The sequence below is a fragment of the Panthera tigris genome, chromosome B4, assembly GCF_018350195.1.
Source record: "Panthera tigris isolate Pti1 chromosome B4, P.tigris_Pti1_mat1.1, whole genome shotgun sequence".
NCBI classification, from domain to species: domain Eukaryota; kingdom Metazoa; phylum Chordata; class Mammalia; order Carnivora; family Felidae; genus Panthera; species Panthera tigris.
The window spans coordinates 82,036,390-82,050,122 of NC_056666.1; the positions used below are offsets into that span (position 1 = coordinate 82,036,390).

The 13,733-nt window shown below is 42.1% G+C and overlaps 1 protein-coding gene across 2 annotated transcripts in view; it reads right to left on the bottom strand.

Moving 5' to 3' along the window:
- The window catches only part of CS (citrate synthase), a 31,784-nt gene that overhangs the window by 13,590 nt on the left and 4,461 nt on the right, over window positions 1-13,733 (bottom strand). For both annotated transcript variants that reach the window (XM_042992541.1, XM_007081499.3), the window contains exons 2-3: window positions 1,320-1,370; window positions 670-777 (exon numbers count right to left, since the gene is read on the bottom strand). In XM_042992541.1, coding sequence (XP_042848475.1) covers window positions 670-777; window positions 1,320-1,370 — 159 coding nt within the window. The remainder of the gene's footprint in view (window positions 1-669; window positions 778-1,319; window positions 1,371-13,733) is intronic.

The window sequence follows — 13,733 nt, forward strand, 5'->3', positions numbered from 1 at the left end:
AAAGCTGAGGGGTTGGGAAAAGGAACAGAAACTTCATTCATCCCTCTCGTAGGTAAATTAGGTTAAGCTAACTATTAAATTTATAGAAAAGAAGAGTCTAATTTTTTTTAAATTTATTTTTGAGAGAGAGAGAGAGAGAGAGTGCAAGCTGGGGAGGGGCAGAGAGAGAGACACACAGAATCCAAAGTAGGCTCCAGACTCTGAGCTGTCAGCACAGAGCCTGATGTGCGGCTCAAATTCACGAACCATGAGATCATGACCTGAGCCGGAGTTGGACGCTCAACCGACTGAGCCACCCAGGCGCTCCCCCCCAACTTTTTTTTAAGAGAGAAAGAATGAGCATGAGCGGGGGAGAGGGAGAAGAGAGGCAGAGAGGAAGAAAAAGACAGAATCTTAATCAGGCTCCATGCTCAGTGCAGAGCCCAACGTGGGGTTTGATCCCATGACCCTAGGGTCATGATCTGAGCCAAAATCAAGAGTCAAGACATTCAACCGACCGAGCCACTGTTCTGAGGCACCCCAGAACAGTCTAATGTCTAATGAACATCATAAGCTCCAACATTTCCATGTATGGGACAGAATGCTTCTGAATAGTCAGTGAAGAGAATGGTATTTTCATTGAAGCATATTACAGAGCTACTTTTCCAGCCCAAACCCCACAATCCTTACCATGTCCACAGTGATTTGACCCACTACTGTCTTGCCATGTTGCTGCCTGAAGGTCTTTACTCTGGCTTGCTCCTTGGGTATCAGATCTGCCAATATGTCTTTCAAATTCTAAAAAGAGAAGTAGAAAGGCTAAGTGATGGTCAAAATATTGATTAGATTTCCTACAAAATAGGTATGTTAAGACATCTTTTTAGAATTTGGCTTTCTCTATCGGCCAGGGAAATCTGGCACAGATGAAAAAGAATTAAGCAGAAAGGGAGGGAATGAGGAGTTTACTATTGGGTCATAGTTTCAATTTGGGAAGGTGCAAAAGTTCTGGAGATGGATAGTAGTAATAGTTGTACTTAATGCCACTAACCTATACACTTAAAAATCATTAAAATGGAAATTTTTGTTATATATATTTTACCACAACTAAAAAAAGAAATTAGGCAAACATATTTGATATCCCACCTCGCTATACTATTGAATAAATTATTTCTTAAAATAGTAGTAATAATAATAGTTACAACAATAGTAACAACGGACACCTCTCAGAGATACTCAGGATATGATGAGAGGCTAGGTGGCAACCAACGGTCGCTTACTGCCCCCTCAATCTCAGGATCAGATTGCCTCAGTGATTCTCAGTCCTCTTTTCCAAACCTTACCGTAGGGGACGCACTGGCATGCCGAGCAGCAAGAACAAGACACGATGCATTCTGTAAAGAAAACACAAAACCTTATGCAACAGTTATTCCTCCTTCCCATGTATTAACAAGAAGGAGTTATAGTGACTCATCCTCTCTCTCTGTGTCTCCATCTTAGCCTCTAAGGACAGTCTGACATAAATTTTAAAAATTAAAAAAAAAAAAAAAAGTTGTAAAAGGCCTTGCACAGCTTTGAAAGAGTTCCTAGTCTGGAGGCAGTAGCAGATTTAACTCTGCTTCTTGCATCCATAGCTTTAATAGCATTCCCTGGGGAGAGGCTCTTTCCCATTATCTGGGTTTCAGGGCTTGGCTTGGTTAGGCACAGAAAAGGTCAGAGAGGCAGTTGTTGAGTACCCAGGCCATCCCAATCTGTCAGTAGTTCTGAGTGGCCCTGAGAAAAGCAAATGAGGAAACTGATCAACTACTCAACCCTGCTGGTAAGATCTGTCCAGCACCTAGTCTTTTGGAAGCACTTCAACCTCTCCAGTCTAGGAGAGCCCACAGGCAGAAGGAGCCTTTCACCACACTACTTCAAAGGTTCCTGGAAAAAGCACACAGAAGACAGAATATCTACAATGTAACAACAGACAACAGTACTGGGAAACTAGAAAACTGGAAAATTCCCTTCTAAATGTTGAGAGAAAATAATTATTAAGCTAGAGTTCTATATCTAGGTGAGAAAAAAATCTTAACAAAGGGGGTGAAATAAAGACATTTCAGATAAACAAAAGCTGAGTTTATCACCTAAATACCTGTACTAAAGGAATTTTTAAAGATATACTTTAGAACCATATAGACAGGTCTGAGATTCAAGACTATCCCTCACTACAAAGGTAAATAGTATAGCTGGCCTGTTTTCTTTGTTTAGAGATATTTTTTTTCTCCCCAAAAGAAAAACTTTCTATAAGATTGCTGAGTTGCAACATAAAGTTCAATGCTGCCTTCGAAAAAAGAAAACCAATTACACTACTAAGTACCTATGAAGTTTGACAAGATTAGTTTTTCTGCACATTATTTTGAAGATAAAACAAGATAAGTAAGCCTCATTTCCCTCATCTATAAAACTGGTGTTAAATACTCACCATACAATCTCACATAATTACAATGATATTACAAAGAAAGCACTTTCCAAACTAAAAAGATTACATGTACACATAAACTAATCCAGGAGCAAGATCATACCTTTCCTCCTTTTGCCAAAAGGCCAGATACACTTTTTCTTGTAGCTATTGCATTGCTGATTGTGCTAAAAATCATTTGAAGCAACAGTACTGTACAAATTCCAAAACACTACATGCCTAAGTGAGAGTTCACTAGGACTGGAGCTCTGTTTTTAGAATTTAGTACCCCTCTTTCTGTTGGGGCATAAGGGAGGACTGAAAAGGGAAGAGATCCTTCAGTAAAGGTTATTTTCAAAAGAATCAACTCATTAAAAAAGAAAAAAACCAATCCAAAGCTAAATTCAGAGTACAAGGTAAGCTATGTTCCTAAAACAAAGGGGGAATGGGGCACCTGGGTGGCTTAGTCGGTTAAGCGTCCAACTTCAGCTCAGGTCATGATCTCACGGTTCCTGAGTTCGAGCCCCGCAATGGGCTCTGTGCCGACAGTTTGGAGCCTGGAGCTTGCTTCGAATTCTGTATCTCCCTCTCTCTCTGCCCCTCCTCCACTCACACTCTGTCTCTCTCTCAAAAATAAATAAACATTAAATAAGTAAAACAGAGGGGGACTGCCTCAGCTTGTTAAACAGGACTGTCCTTAACTCCTTTCATTAACTTCCTGAAGAGTCTCCTCTGGCTCACTGCGGACCATTTGGGCAAGAAGTAGGCAGCACAAACAGGCCTTTAGCCTCTTCATCCAACATAGCAGAAATGGGAACTTGACCTAGCACCTAAGAAATGCTTTTACTTTTTCTTACTAGTCACCAAAAAGCGAACAAAGGAAAACACGTGAATAAGTTCTATTCCATGCTCCATGGTCCCACAGAATCCCTGTTAAAGAAGTTCTGGGCTACCTCCCAGACACTACATCAGCCCTGTAGCAGACCTTTTAATTGCGGTTGGTTGGTTGTTGTTGTGGTTTCGTTTGGTTTCTAAAAAGGTTACAGGGCAACGTATCATCTGAGAGAAGAAAGAAGTTGAAATGTCTCCATAATGGTAATTTTTCCACTTTCAAACCATCTTTAAGTTTCTATATGGCAGGCTCAGTCAGAAGAGCATGCGACTCTTATCTCGGGGTTGGGAGTTTGAGCCCCATGCTGGGTGTAGAGATTACTTAAAAATAAAATTTTTGGCTCTTTCAGTTGAGTGTCCAACTCCTGATTTCAGCTGAAGTCATGATCCCAGGTTGGTGGGATCGAGTCCCACATTGGGCTCTGTGCTGGGCGTGGAACTTGCTTAAGATTCTCTCTCCCCTTCCCTCTCTGTCCCTCCCCCATTCTATCTCTCAAACTAAAAATAAACAAACAAGCTTCTTTCTATCCAAGCTCTACAAAGAGTGAGTGTCCAGATCTTAAGATGAAAATGGAATTCTCCCAGGTTGGAGGTCTTTCTTCTAGGAACATGAACATAAAAGAAAACAGCCTTTTCCCCCTTGTGAGTGGGAACTGCTTCAATCAATGAGCTGCCCTCTTCTTTTACTTCAAGATAAAACAAACAAAAAACAACAAAAAAAGAGGAAATCACAAAGAAAAGGATGGAAGATCACCTAAAAGGGCTGTGAGAATGCAACATCATTTAAAAAGACTCAGCTGGGGGGCGCCTGGGTGGCTCGGCATCCGACTTGGGCTCAGGTCATGATCTCACGGTCCGTGAGTTCGAGCCCCGCGTCGGGCTCTGTGCTGACAGTTCAGAGCCTGGAGCCTGTTTCAGATTCTGTGTCTCCCTCTCTCTCTGACCCTCCCCTGTTGATGCTCTCTCTCTCTCTGTCTCAAAAATAAATAAACGTTAAAAAAAAAAAAAAAGACTCAGCTGGGTCATCACTGCTGCTTTGCTAGTCGTTTTGCAGATCTATTTATATGAATGCTACTTTAAGAGCATGCATAGGAAAAGAAACTTATAACTGAACTATCACTCCACTTTCAACATCATCAAAGTCTTAATTTCCTTTGTGGTGAGTGTCTTTGCCATTTAATGTGAGGAGTCTCAGGAGTAACTTAGAGGGCTGATTTTAACTGTCCCTAATCTCTATCAGCAACACTTCTTGGCCAGATCTCTGATTTGCAAAGCAAAGTATATGGATAGCTTGGCTATGTAGTTATGGAATAAAGGTAGTATACTCTGTTTCTACTGTCCTTCTCTGCCACTTATTAGCTGTGTGACCCTAGCCAAGTCATTTAACCTTTCTGTGCCTCAGTTTCCTTATCAGTAAAATGGGAACAATAATAGTACCTATCTCAAAGGATTGCTGTGGGGATTAATTAAGTCAACATTTATAAAGCACTTGAAACCACTTCTGGCCTATGGCAAGTGCCTTGCATTTGTTATATAAATAAATACATAAAATTAAACATTTTGGCCATTTTCTCATGCCCTTCAGCATCAGGATTAGTCATATTTTTAGCTAACCCCGCAGCTTAAAGAAAACTAAAGAAATCAGAAGGATTTTAAAGGCAGCAATTCAGTGCTATAACCACTCAAAAAGCTAGATAGGAAAAATTCAAATTAGAACAATTTTACCTAATGATGCAGAAAACAAAGCACATGATTTGGAATTAGGAAAGAAAATCTGGGTTCTAGCCCCACCTACATTACTAAATTAACAGACATCCAAAGCAAAACAACTAACTATAGTTGATCCTTGAACAACACAGGACTTAGGGATACAGATCCCCCATGCAGCTGAAAACCTGGGTATAACTTTCGGCTTCTGTAAGACTATACTACTAACAGCCTACTGTTGATTGGAACCCTTACTGATACATAGTCTGTTAATACCTATTTTGTATGTTATATATTTTACCTACTGTATTCTTACAAAAAAACTAAAGAAAATGTTACTACAAAATCATAAGGAAGAGATAACACATTTGCAGTACTGCACTGTAAAAATCCACATATAAATGGACCAGCACAGTTCAAACTGTGTTGCTCAAGGGTCAGCCGTATTGTTTCCCTTTCCTTCTCCATATTTAGGATAACACTCAAGCTACTTAGCTCAAAGTCTGAGTTAAGGCTCTAAGAAGGACATATATAAAGGTACTCAAAAGCCTTGCTATTTAAAATATGACTGCCTACGGGCACCTGGGTGGCTCAGTAGGTTAGGCATCTGAAAATTGGTTTCAGCTCAAATCATGATCTCACAGTTCATGAGTTCAAATCCCTGCATCAGGCATCAAGCTGTCAGCACAGGATTCTCTCTCTCTCCCTCTCTCTCTGCCCTTCCCCTGCTTGCGCATGTGCACTCTCTCTCAAAATAAATAAACGTTAAAATTTTTTTTTTAAATAAAACATGACTGCCTAGCCAGCAGCACTAGCATTACTTGGAGCTTGTGAGAAATGCAGACTCTTGGGCCTCACTTCAGACCTACTGCATCCAAATCTGATTCATATGAACAATAAAGTCTGAGATGTATACATGGCCTAAAGTGTTAAGCAAGAGAGCAAAAGGGTAGAATGTAGACTCTGGGATGTACAGTTATCACAATCAAGTTTTATTTTATTTAAAAAAAAAATTTTTTTTTTTAACATTTATTTATTTTTGAGACAGAGAGAGACAGAGCATGAACGGGGGAGGGTCAGAGAGAGAGGGAGACACAGAATCCGAAGCAGGCTCCAGGCTCTGAGCCATCAGCCCAGAGCCCGATGCGGGGCTCGAACTCATGGACCGTGAGATCGTGACCTGAGCTAAAGTCGGACGCTTAACCGACTGAGCCACCCAGGCGCCCCTACAATCAAGTTTTAAATCCAGGTTCTGTTATTATCATGCTGTGTTACCTTGGCTATATGGCCTAACTTTTCTAAGTCACAGTTTTCACATCTCTAAATTGGCAATAGAGCCAATTTCAAGGGAGAGGAGTAGACTGTATAAAATAATCCGCATGAAAGCATCCAGAACAGTGCTTTCTGCATAAGTGAGTTCAATAAACATGTGTTTCTTAGAAATGTGTTGGCCTATTACCTAACACCTCAAGTGTCACTACTCTCTCCCAGAGTTGGATTCCAGCAAAGAGGCAGTCAGGCCTGAGGAAGGGGTGAATGGATAATTCCCTCTACCTGTAGAATAGGAAATAAAGCCCTAATTTCCTTTTTAAGAACCTTAAAAACCTACTGATGAAGAGGGGAGGAGTCTCAAGAAGTTGAAACAAATTTAACTACCCAGCTGAAAAAATGACTAGAAAGGAGATGCTGAAGGACTGTCACACCCAAGGCTACACACCTCATTTCATCTACCACCTAGCTGCCAAAGAGACCAGCTCAATAGCTCTGTATAGTACATGCAGGCTATACTCACTGATGGGACAGGTTACAAACCTCTGAGTCATCCCTGAACTTTCACCTACCAGCTCCTCCCCTAAGTCCGGAGGTGTGGCAACTAGGCTTTTGACTTCTGGTAGCATGCCACGTGTAGAGTCACCCTACTGGAACAGCTGTCAGGTGAATCAGGGAGTCACCTCATTCAATAGGTCAGCTCCTTCATGGGGAGAGAGAGAGTGAGCTGTTTCCAAAGACAAGGGCCTGGCTTAGATGTCTGACAGCCATGTTTCTCTACAGGGTGGGGTAGGGTGGGGGTATTACAATCACAAAGAGGTTTTTTTCAAACCTCAAAACACTGCCATCTCTTGCAAGAACTCTTCTACAGAGTTTGCTACTATTGATGGAAGTGAGCTGTGACTCTCAAATGTACTAGAACAGAAAAATATAACTAAAAGAACCTCTAGCTTAAAGGGCCAAGGGAGGAAAAGGACTAATAGTACATGCAGGAAATTCTGCCAAAGACTTGCCTACCATACTTAGGGTATTTCTGGAATAAGGTATGCGCAAAATCGCCAAAAAATCATCAGAAACTCCTGTATCCTCCCTCAAATTCTCAGAACAACAGAATCCTATTTTTTGTTTTTTGTAAGATTTTATTTTCAAGCGATCTCTACCTCCAATGTGGGGCTTGAACTCACAACCTCAAGATCAAGAGTCACATGCTCCAGGGGCATCTGGGTGGCTCAGTTGGTTAAGTCACTGACTCTTGATTTTGGGTCAGGTCATGATCTCACGGTTCATGAGACTGAGCCCCACATGGGGTTCTGTGCTGACAGCACAAAGTCTGCTTGAGATTCTCTCTCTCCCCCACTTCTCTCTCACAAAAATAAATAAATATTATAATAAAATAGAGCTGCACACTCCACTGACTGAAGCCAGCCAGTGCCCTCAGAATCCTATTTGAATAAGCACTTAATAAAGTGGTTATTTCCCTCTTACTCACTCCTCTTAGCCTGTTATCATCATTGGTCCACACCTAGGACCTTTATTCCACAGGAGAAAAGCCAAATTTTCTTTGATCCTCCATCCTAGACACATTTAGACCATGTCTTACAACATATGCAAGAGCTCCAGCATTACAAGCTTGAGAGAGATGCTCTTGATTTTAATGGAGCCCTTGTCCTTCATCAGAAAAAAGATCAGAGCTCGGGGCACCTGTGTGACTCAGTCAGTTGAGCAACCAACTTCGGCTCAGGTCATGATCTCACAGTTTGTGAGTTTGAGCCCCCGCATCAGGCTCTGTGCTGACAGCTCAGAGCCCGGAGCCTCCTTCGGATTCTGTGTCTCCCTCTCTCTCTGCCCCTCCCCCTCTGTCTCTGTCTCAGAAATAAATAAACATTAAAAAAAAATAAAATAAAATAAAAAAAAATCAGAGCTTGCCAAGCCAGCAGAACGGGCTTAGCTGATGAAGCAAACATAATGCACCAATAACTGGTAGGAAAAATCTTGTGCTGCAAAGGCTTGCAATGCAGAAGGAACAACTTGCATTAAGGGAGAAAGAACACACATAGGACAAAGGCTCCTCTCTCCCCAGAACCAGGTCAGAGAACTAAAGCCATTTAACATCTGTTTCACAATGGTGATATTGGAAGTCGGCCTGCACTACTTGGTCAGGCCACTTAATAGCGTGAGCACAGTAATATTCAGATTTCATACTTTGACCTCCATACTCACAGGAGTTCCTTAATAATTCTACCTAATTGTCATTTTCTAACAGAGTCTTCCCTAAAGATTCACTCCAAGGAAGACCACGAAGGACAGGAATTCAACCTCAGAAAAGAATCAAGAGCCCTAATTTTGCTTTCAGTAGAAATCCTAACTGTTCTTTAACAAATATTTTCTAAACACCTACTTATTCTAAATACACTAAGTATATGCTAGTGAATAAAGTATATAGATAGGATCTGCCCTCCTCCTACTTTCTTGGGAACTAGAAACTGCTCTCACTTCCATTAGGAGTTCTTTTGTAGTTTCAGCACCTAACACTTTGGTCCAGAAATTTACAAGATACTTCTGAAAGCATTTGAAAAAAAAGCCTAGAAAGACAAATCTAGAGAAAGTAGCCTGAACGGACTATTGCCTAGAATAGTTATTTTTGAAGTCAAAATTTTGAAGTCAAATTTTTTAAAAATGTTTATTTATTTAATTTTTTTTTAATGTTTATTTATTTTTGAGACAGAGAGACAGAGCATGAACCAGGGAGGGGCAGAGAGAGAGGGAGATACAGAATCTGAAACAGGCTCCAGGCTCTGAGCTGTCAGCACAGAGCCTGACACGGGGCTCGAACTCACGGACTGCGAGATCATGACCTGAGCCCAAGTCGGACGCTTAACCGACTGAGCCACCCAGGCACCCCAAAATGTTTATTTATTTTTAAGAGGGGGGTGGAATGAGAATGAGCGGGGGAGGGGCAGAGAGAGAGGGAAACAGAGGATCTGAAATGAGCTCAGTGCTGACAGCAGGGAGCCTGATGCGGGGCTCAAACCCATGAACCCTGAGATCATGACCTGAGCTGAAGTCAGACTCAACTGACTGAGCCACCCAGGTGCCCTTGAAATTAATTTCCAAAATAATCACTAATTCCAAAAAAATAAAAAAGCCCAAATACACAAAGTTTCATATATACATTCAATAAAGTTGCAAACAAGAGACCTGTATGTGGCTTTACTGGCCCACCAGGTCAGTCAACAGAAGTGCTTGAAAAAATACAAGTTTCCAGATCCCATCCTACCTTTGCTGAATCAGAATCTGAAGACAGGACTAATGAATGTGCAATATGAACAAGCAACCCAGGTGATAATGCCCACTGTGAACTTACAGAACTTTTAAAATGGTAACACATAAAAAGAAATACGTGTTACCAAAGAAATAAAAAGGAACCTAGGGGTGCCTAGCTGACTCATTTGGAGGAGCATGTGACTCCTGATCTCAGGGTCATGACTTTGAGCCCCACATTGGGTGCAGAAATCACTTAAATAAATAAACCTTAAAAAAACACACAGGGACCTAAAGAATTCGGGCAACTGAGGGAAAAACTGAAAGAGTCATATGTTAAGAAAGCTCTATCGCTAAGGCTGCCTCACTACTGTTTTAAATTTCACATCCTACTATATCACATAAAGCACTGAACTAGGTCAAAAATAATTACTATGTAGCTCTAGAGATCCACCACATCTGGCTTCCTGCCTTCTGCCCATCTGAACTAGGAATGCCAGCCTTCTCTTCTAATGATTTACTTCAGCAATGCTCACCTCACTTATTCTCCATATCCATGCACTCATCCATTATCAATCTAAAGGCCACTAGGAAGAACAAATGCAGTCATCCCACCATTAGCACACAATGAGGCTTTTTACTCTCCATTTTTCATCTTTAGCCCATCTAGTAAGCATCAAGGAACTGCCATCACACTTTGGGTAGTCTGAGATTTGGGCACTTGCCTTTAAAAGTTCTAGGCTATAGGAGTGCCTGGGTGGCTCCATCAGTTAAGCATCCAACTCTTGGTTTTGGCTCAGGTCATGATCTCATGGTTCATGAGATCGAGCCTCACATTGGGCTCTATGCTGACAGTGCAGAGCCTGCTTGGGAGTCTCTTCCTCTCTCCCTCGGGGCCCTCTCCCCTGCTCATTCTCTTTCTCTCTCTCACACACACACACACACACACACACACACACACTCCCCTGCTCTTTCTCTCTCTCTCTCTCTCTCACACACACACACACACACAAATTTTTTTAAAAAGTTCTAGGCTGTAAGGGGCATCTGGTTGGCTCAGTTGGAAGAGCATACAACTCTTGATCTTGGGGTCATGGGTTCAAGCCCCATGTTGGGTGTAGAGATTACTTAAATAAACTTAAAAAAATGTTTTTTAAAAACTAAAGTTCAGGGCTATAAGCCTAACTACCATTTCACAGAAAAAAACTTGATCTAGTTTTGTTGAACCCAATTTCAGACTAGGATTTATACTGGAGATGTTCAGTAGTATAGGTCTACTGTAAAGGAATCATGGGTTTCAATTTAAGTGTCTTGAAAAGGTCTAGAAATCATATAAAAACACTTTTGGCTTGATTTTCTCAAAGTTATCGAACACCCTAGCCTGGAGGAGCAATTCTCAACAGTACAAGATGTAACTGGGGTTTGTTGGGGTGCTTGGGTTGCTCGGTGGGTTAAGTGTCTGACTTCGGCTCAGGTCATGATCTCTTGGTTCGTCAGTTTGAGTCCTGCATCAAGCTCTCTGCTGTCAGTGGAAAGCCTGCTTCAGATCCTGTCTTCCACTTTCTGCCCCTCCTCCACTCATACTCGCTAATTCTTAAAAATGAATAAACATTAACAAAAAAAAAAAAGTAACTAGGGTTTGTTAAGTAACCCTAGGTTACTTGGTGTTAAAAGAGTCCAGAGATGAATTAGTGGCCATACTCTAATTTCCAGCCCAAATCCAGGCCTGGGTCACTTCTGAAAAGAGTACCACAAAGAGAAGGCACCCAGAGCTAATACTAAGGCCATTGCTTAGTATGAATTCATTTGGATAAATAAGTCAAAGAATCTCAAGGTTCTGAATTAGTCTATCTCTCCAACTCAGGTGTTCATTAAATTACCTGAAAGTGAGTACGGTAGAACAATACAATGACTGGCATTTATGTCACCTAACATAGTTAAAAAAATCTCTTCTCAGGGGCACCTGGGTGGCTCAGTAGGTTAAAAGTCCGACTCTTGGGGTGCCTCGCCTGGGTGGCTCAGTTGGTTAAGCGGCCGACTTCAGCTCAAGTCATGATCTCGTGGTTTGTGAGTTCGAGCCCTGCAGTTGAGCCTGCTTTGGATTCTCTGTCTCCTCTCTCTGTCCCTGTCCTGCTCACACTCTGTCTCTCTCTCTCAAAAATAAATAAACATTAAAAAAAATAATAAAATAAAAGTCCGACTCTTGATTTCAGCTCAGGTCATAATCTCGAGATTTGTGAGATCGAGCCCTGCACTAGGCTCCAGGCTGGGCTTGAAGCCTGCTTGGGATTCTGTCCCTCCCTCTCCCTCTGCCCTTCCCTAGCTTGTGCATGCTCTTGAATGCGCACGTGCTCTAAACAAAAAAACAAAACAAAACAAAACAAAAAACCCAACAACAACACCTCTTCTCAGAAAAGTGAAACTACATCTGACCTTGAGAATCCAAGTAGTAGGGGTCAGTTTTCTCAAATCAGAAAGTATTTATTTTTGCCCTTTAAAGCCTACCTTAATAGCAAAAGTAAAACTGAGTTCCAGTTAACTTGCAGGCTAAGCTGGAAAACTCAGGCAGGTGCTAGCAATGCTGACAAAATGAAAGGCTTCTTGGTATCCTGGTCATTCTGCTTAGATCTCAGGAAATTTCCACTCCTGTGTTTTTTGAGCTTTGCTAATTTTAAGAGTCAAGAGCCTTCAAATGGCTTCTAATTTACAGGTTTCTGGGATCCTCAGGTTCATCCCTAACAGGAAAGTAAACAAAACAATAATGATTCTACAATTATATAGTACTGTCATCCCCAAAAGCGTTCTGAGCTTCCCTAGAGGCTTAAAGGACAAAATAAATTCAAAAGGTAAATTCTAAAGGTTTTTCAAATTCGCTTAAGGGTTAGATTAACCGGTCTGGGTTAGCAACTCTGAAATGAGCTAATTATAGTGTCGTGTCCCCTATTCTGCCAAAACACTATCTAGAACTTGCTTCATTTCCCAAGAGACTTCCTTACCCTGTTCCCTGGCAGCAGAAGAAGCAACAGTCAAGTAAGACAAGTATCTCCCAAATGATCAGCCTCCACCTTGCTGTTGGGTACCTGGAAGAACCCCAGTGTAAATTCTACAGGCTTCACCTTATCTGTCAACCATGCAAGATAACACACAGCAAGTCAAAACCATTCTAAGACTTTCCTTTCCTTCAGGTGCTGGCAGGTTTAATCTGCAGAAGAGAAAGTATGAGTTCTTTGCAGAAGTCAAGGTCACTTGTGGGACTGTCCCTACTTGGATTAGAAGACTGGAACTACCCCCCCTCAACACAGCAGTTTCTCTACTTAAAGGGCTAAGCTACCCAGTGACAAAAGTACTGGCAATTTGAAGTTGAAAGTACCAAGCAATAATATTCATATAATACAAAGGCAACAAAATTCGAGTAAATTAGGGCCTCAAAGAATGACAGGAATCTCTCTCCTGGGTAGAGTAGACTTAAGAGCAATGGCTAAACCTGAGTGAGAGAGTAGTAAGATTGGTCATGTGACTTCAGCAGTACTATCTCCTGCCCAGTTATCTTCACTTACTGGCCTGCAGTTTGGAGGAACAATCTTTCTGGTTCTTTCTCCAATCATATATGATAACCATGCAGAAGGTTTTACAGAATGGCTCCACCCCATTCAAGCTCCTCCTATATGAAGAGTAAGTGCAAGAGTCCCAAGGACAAAGAGGACCTGAGTTCCACTCCACCAGAGGAACTGCTAAAGCTTGGTCATTAAAAGCTTCAAAATTTGGGTTGGAGAAACAGAAAAAAAGGCAGTTTGGGAACTGACAAGGCCTTCCCTACAAAGCAGAAGCTGAAATCAGCCACCGCTCCAGCTCTGGTCCAGGGACAGTGGGCACATCTCTTCATCCCTGCCACTTCTACCCCCTCACCCCCTCCTCCAAACAGGCCCTTTCCCTAACTCCAATAGAACACAACACCTATGTTCTCCACTGGCAGCTCCTTTGCCCAGAGCTCGTCCACGCTAGACATGCAGGGTGACAGCAGAGGCCGGGCTCTCCACCCGCCCAAGACCGCATGCCGGGGGCGGGCAGCTCTCTCTTCACCCCGAGGGGCAAAAGGCCAACGTAGCACATGGCCCTGAGTGCTCCACAGAAGGCTGGCGGCCAGCCAGGCGCAGGGCCCCTTTAAGGAGCGCTGGGGTGCGTATGGGTA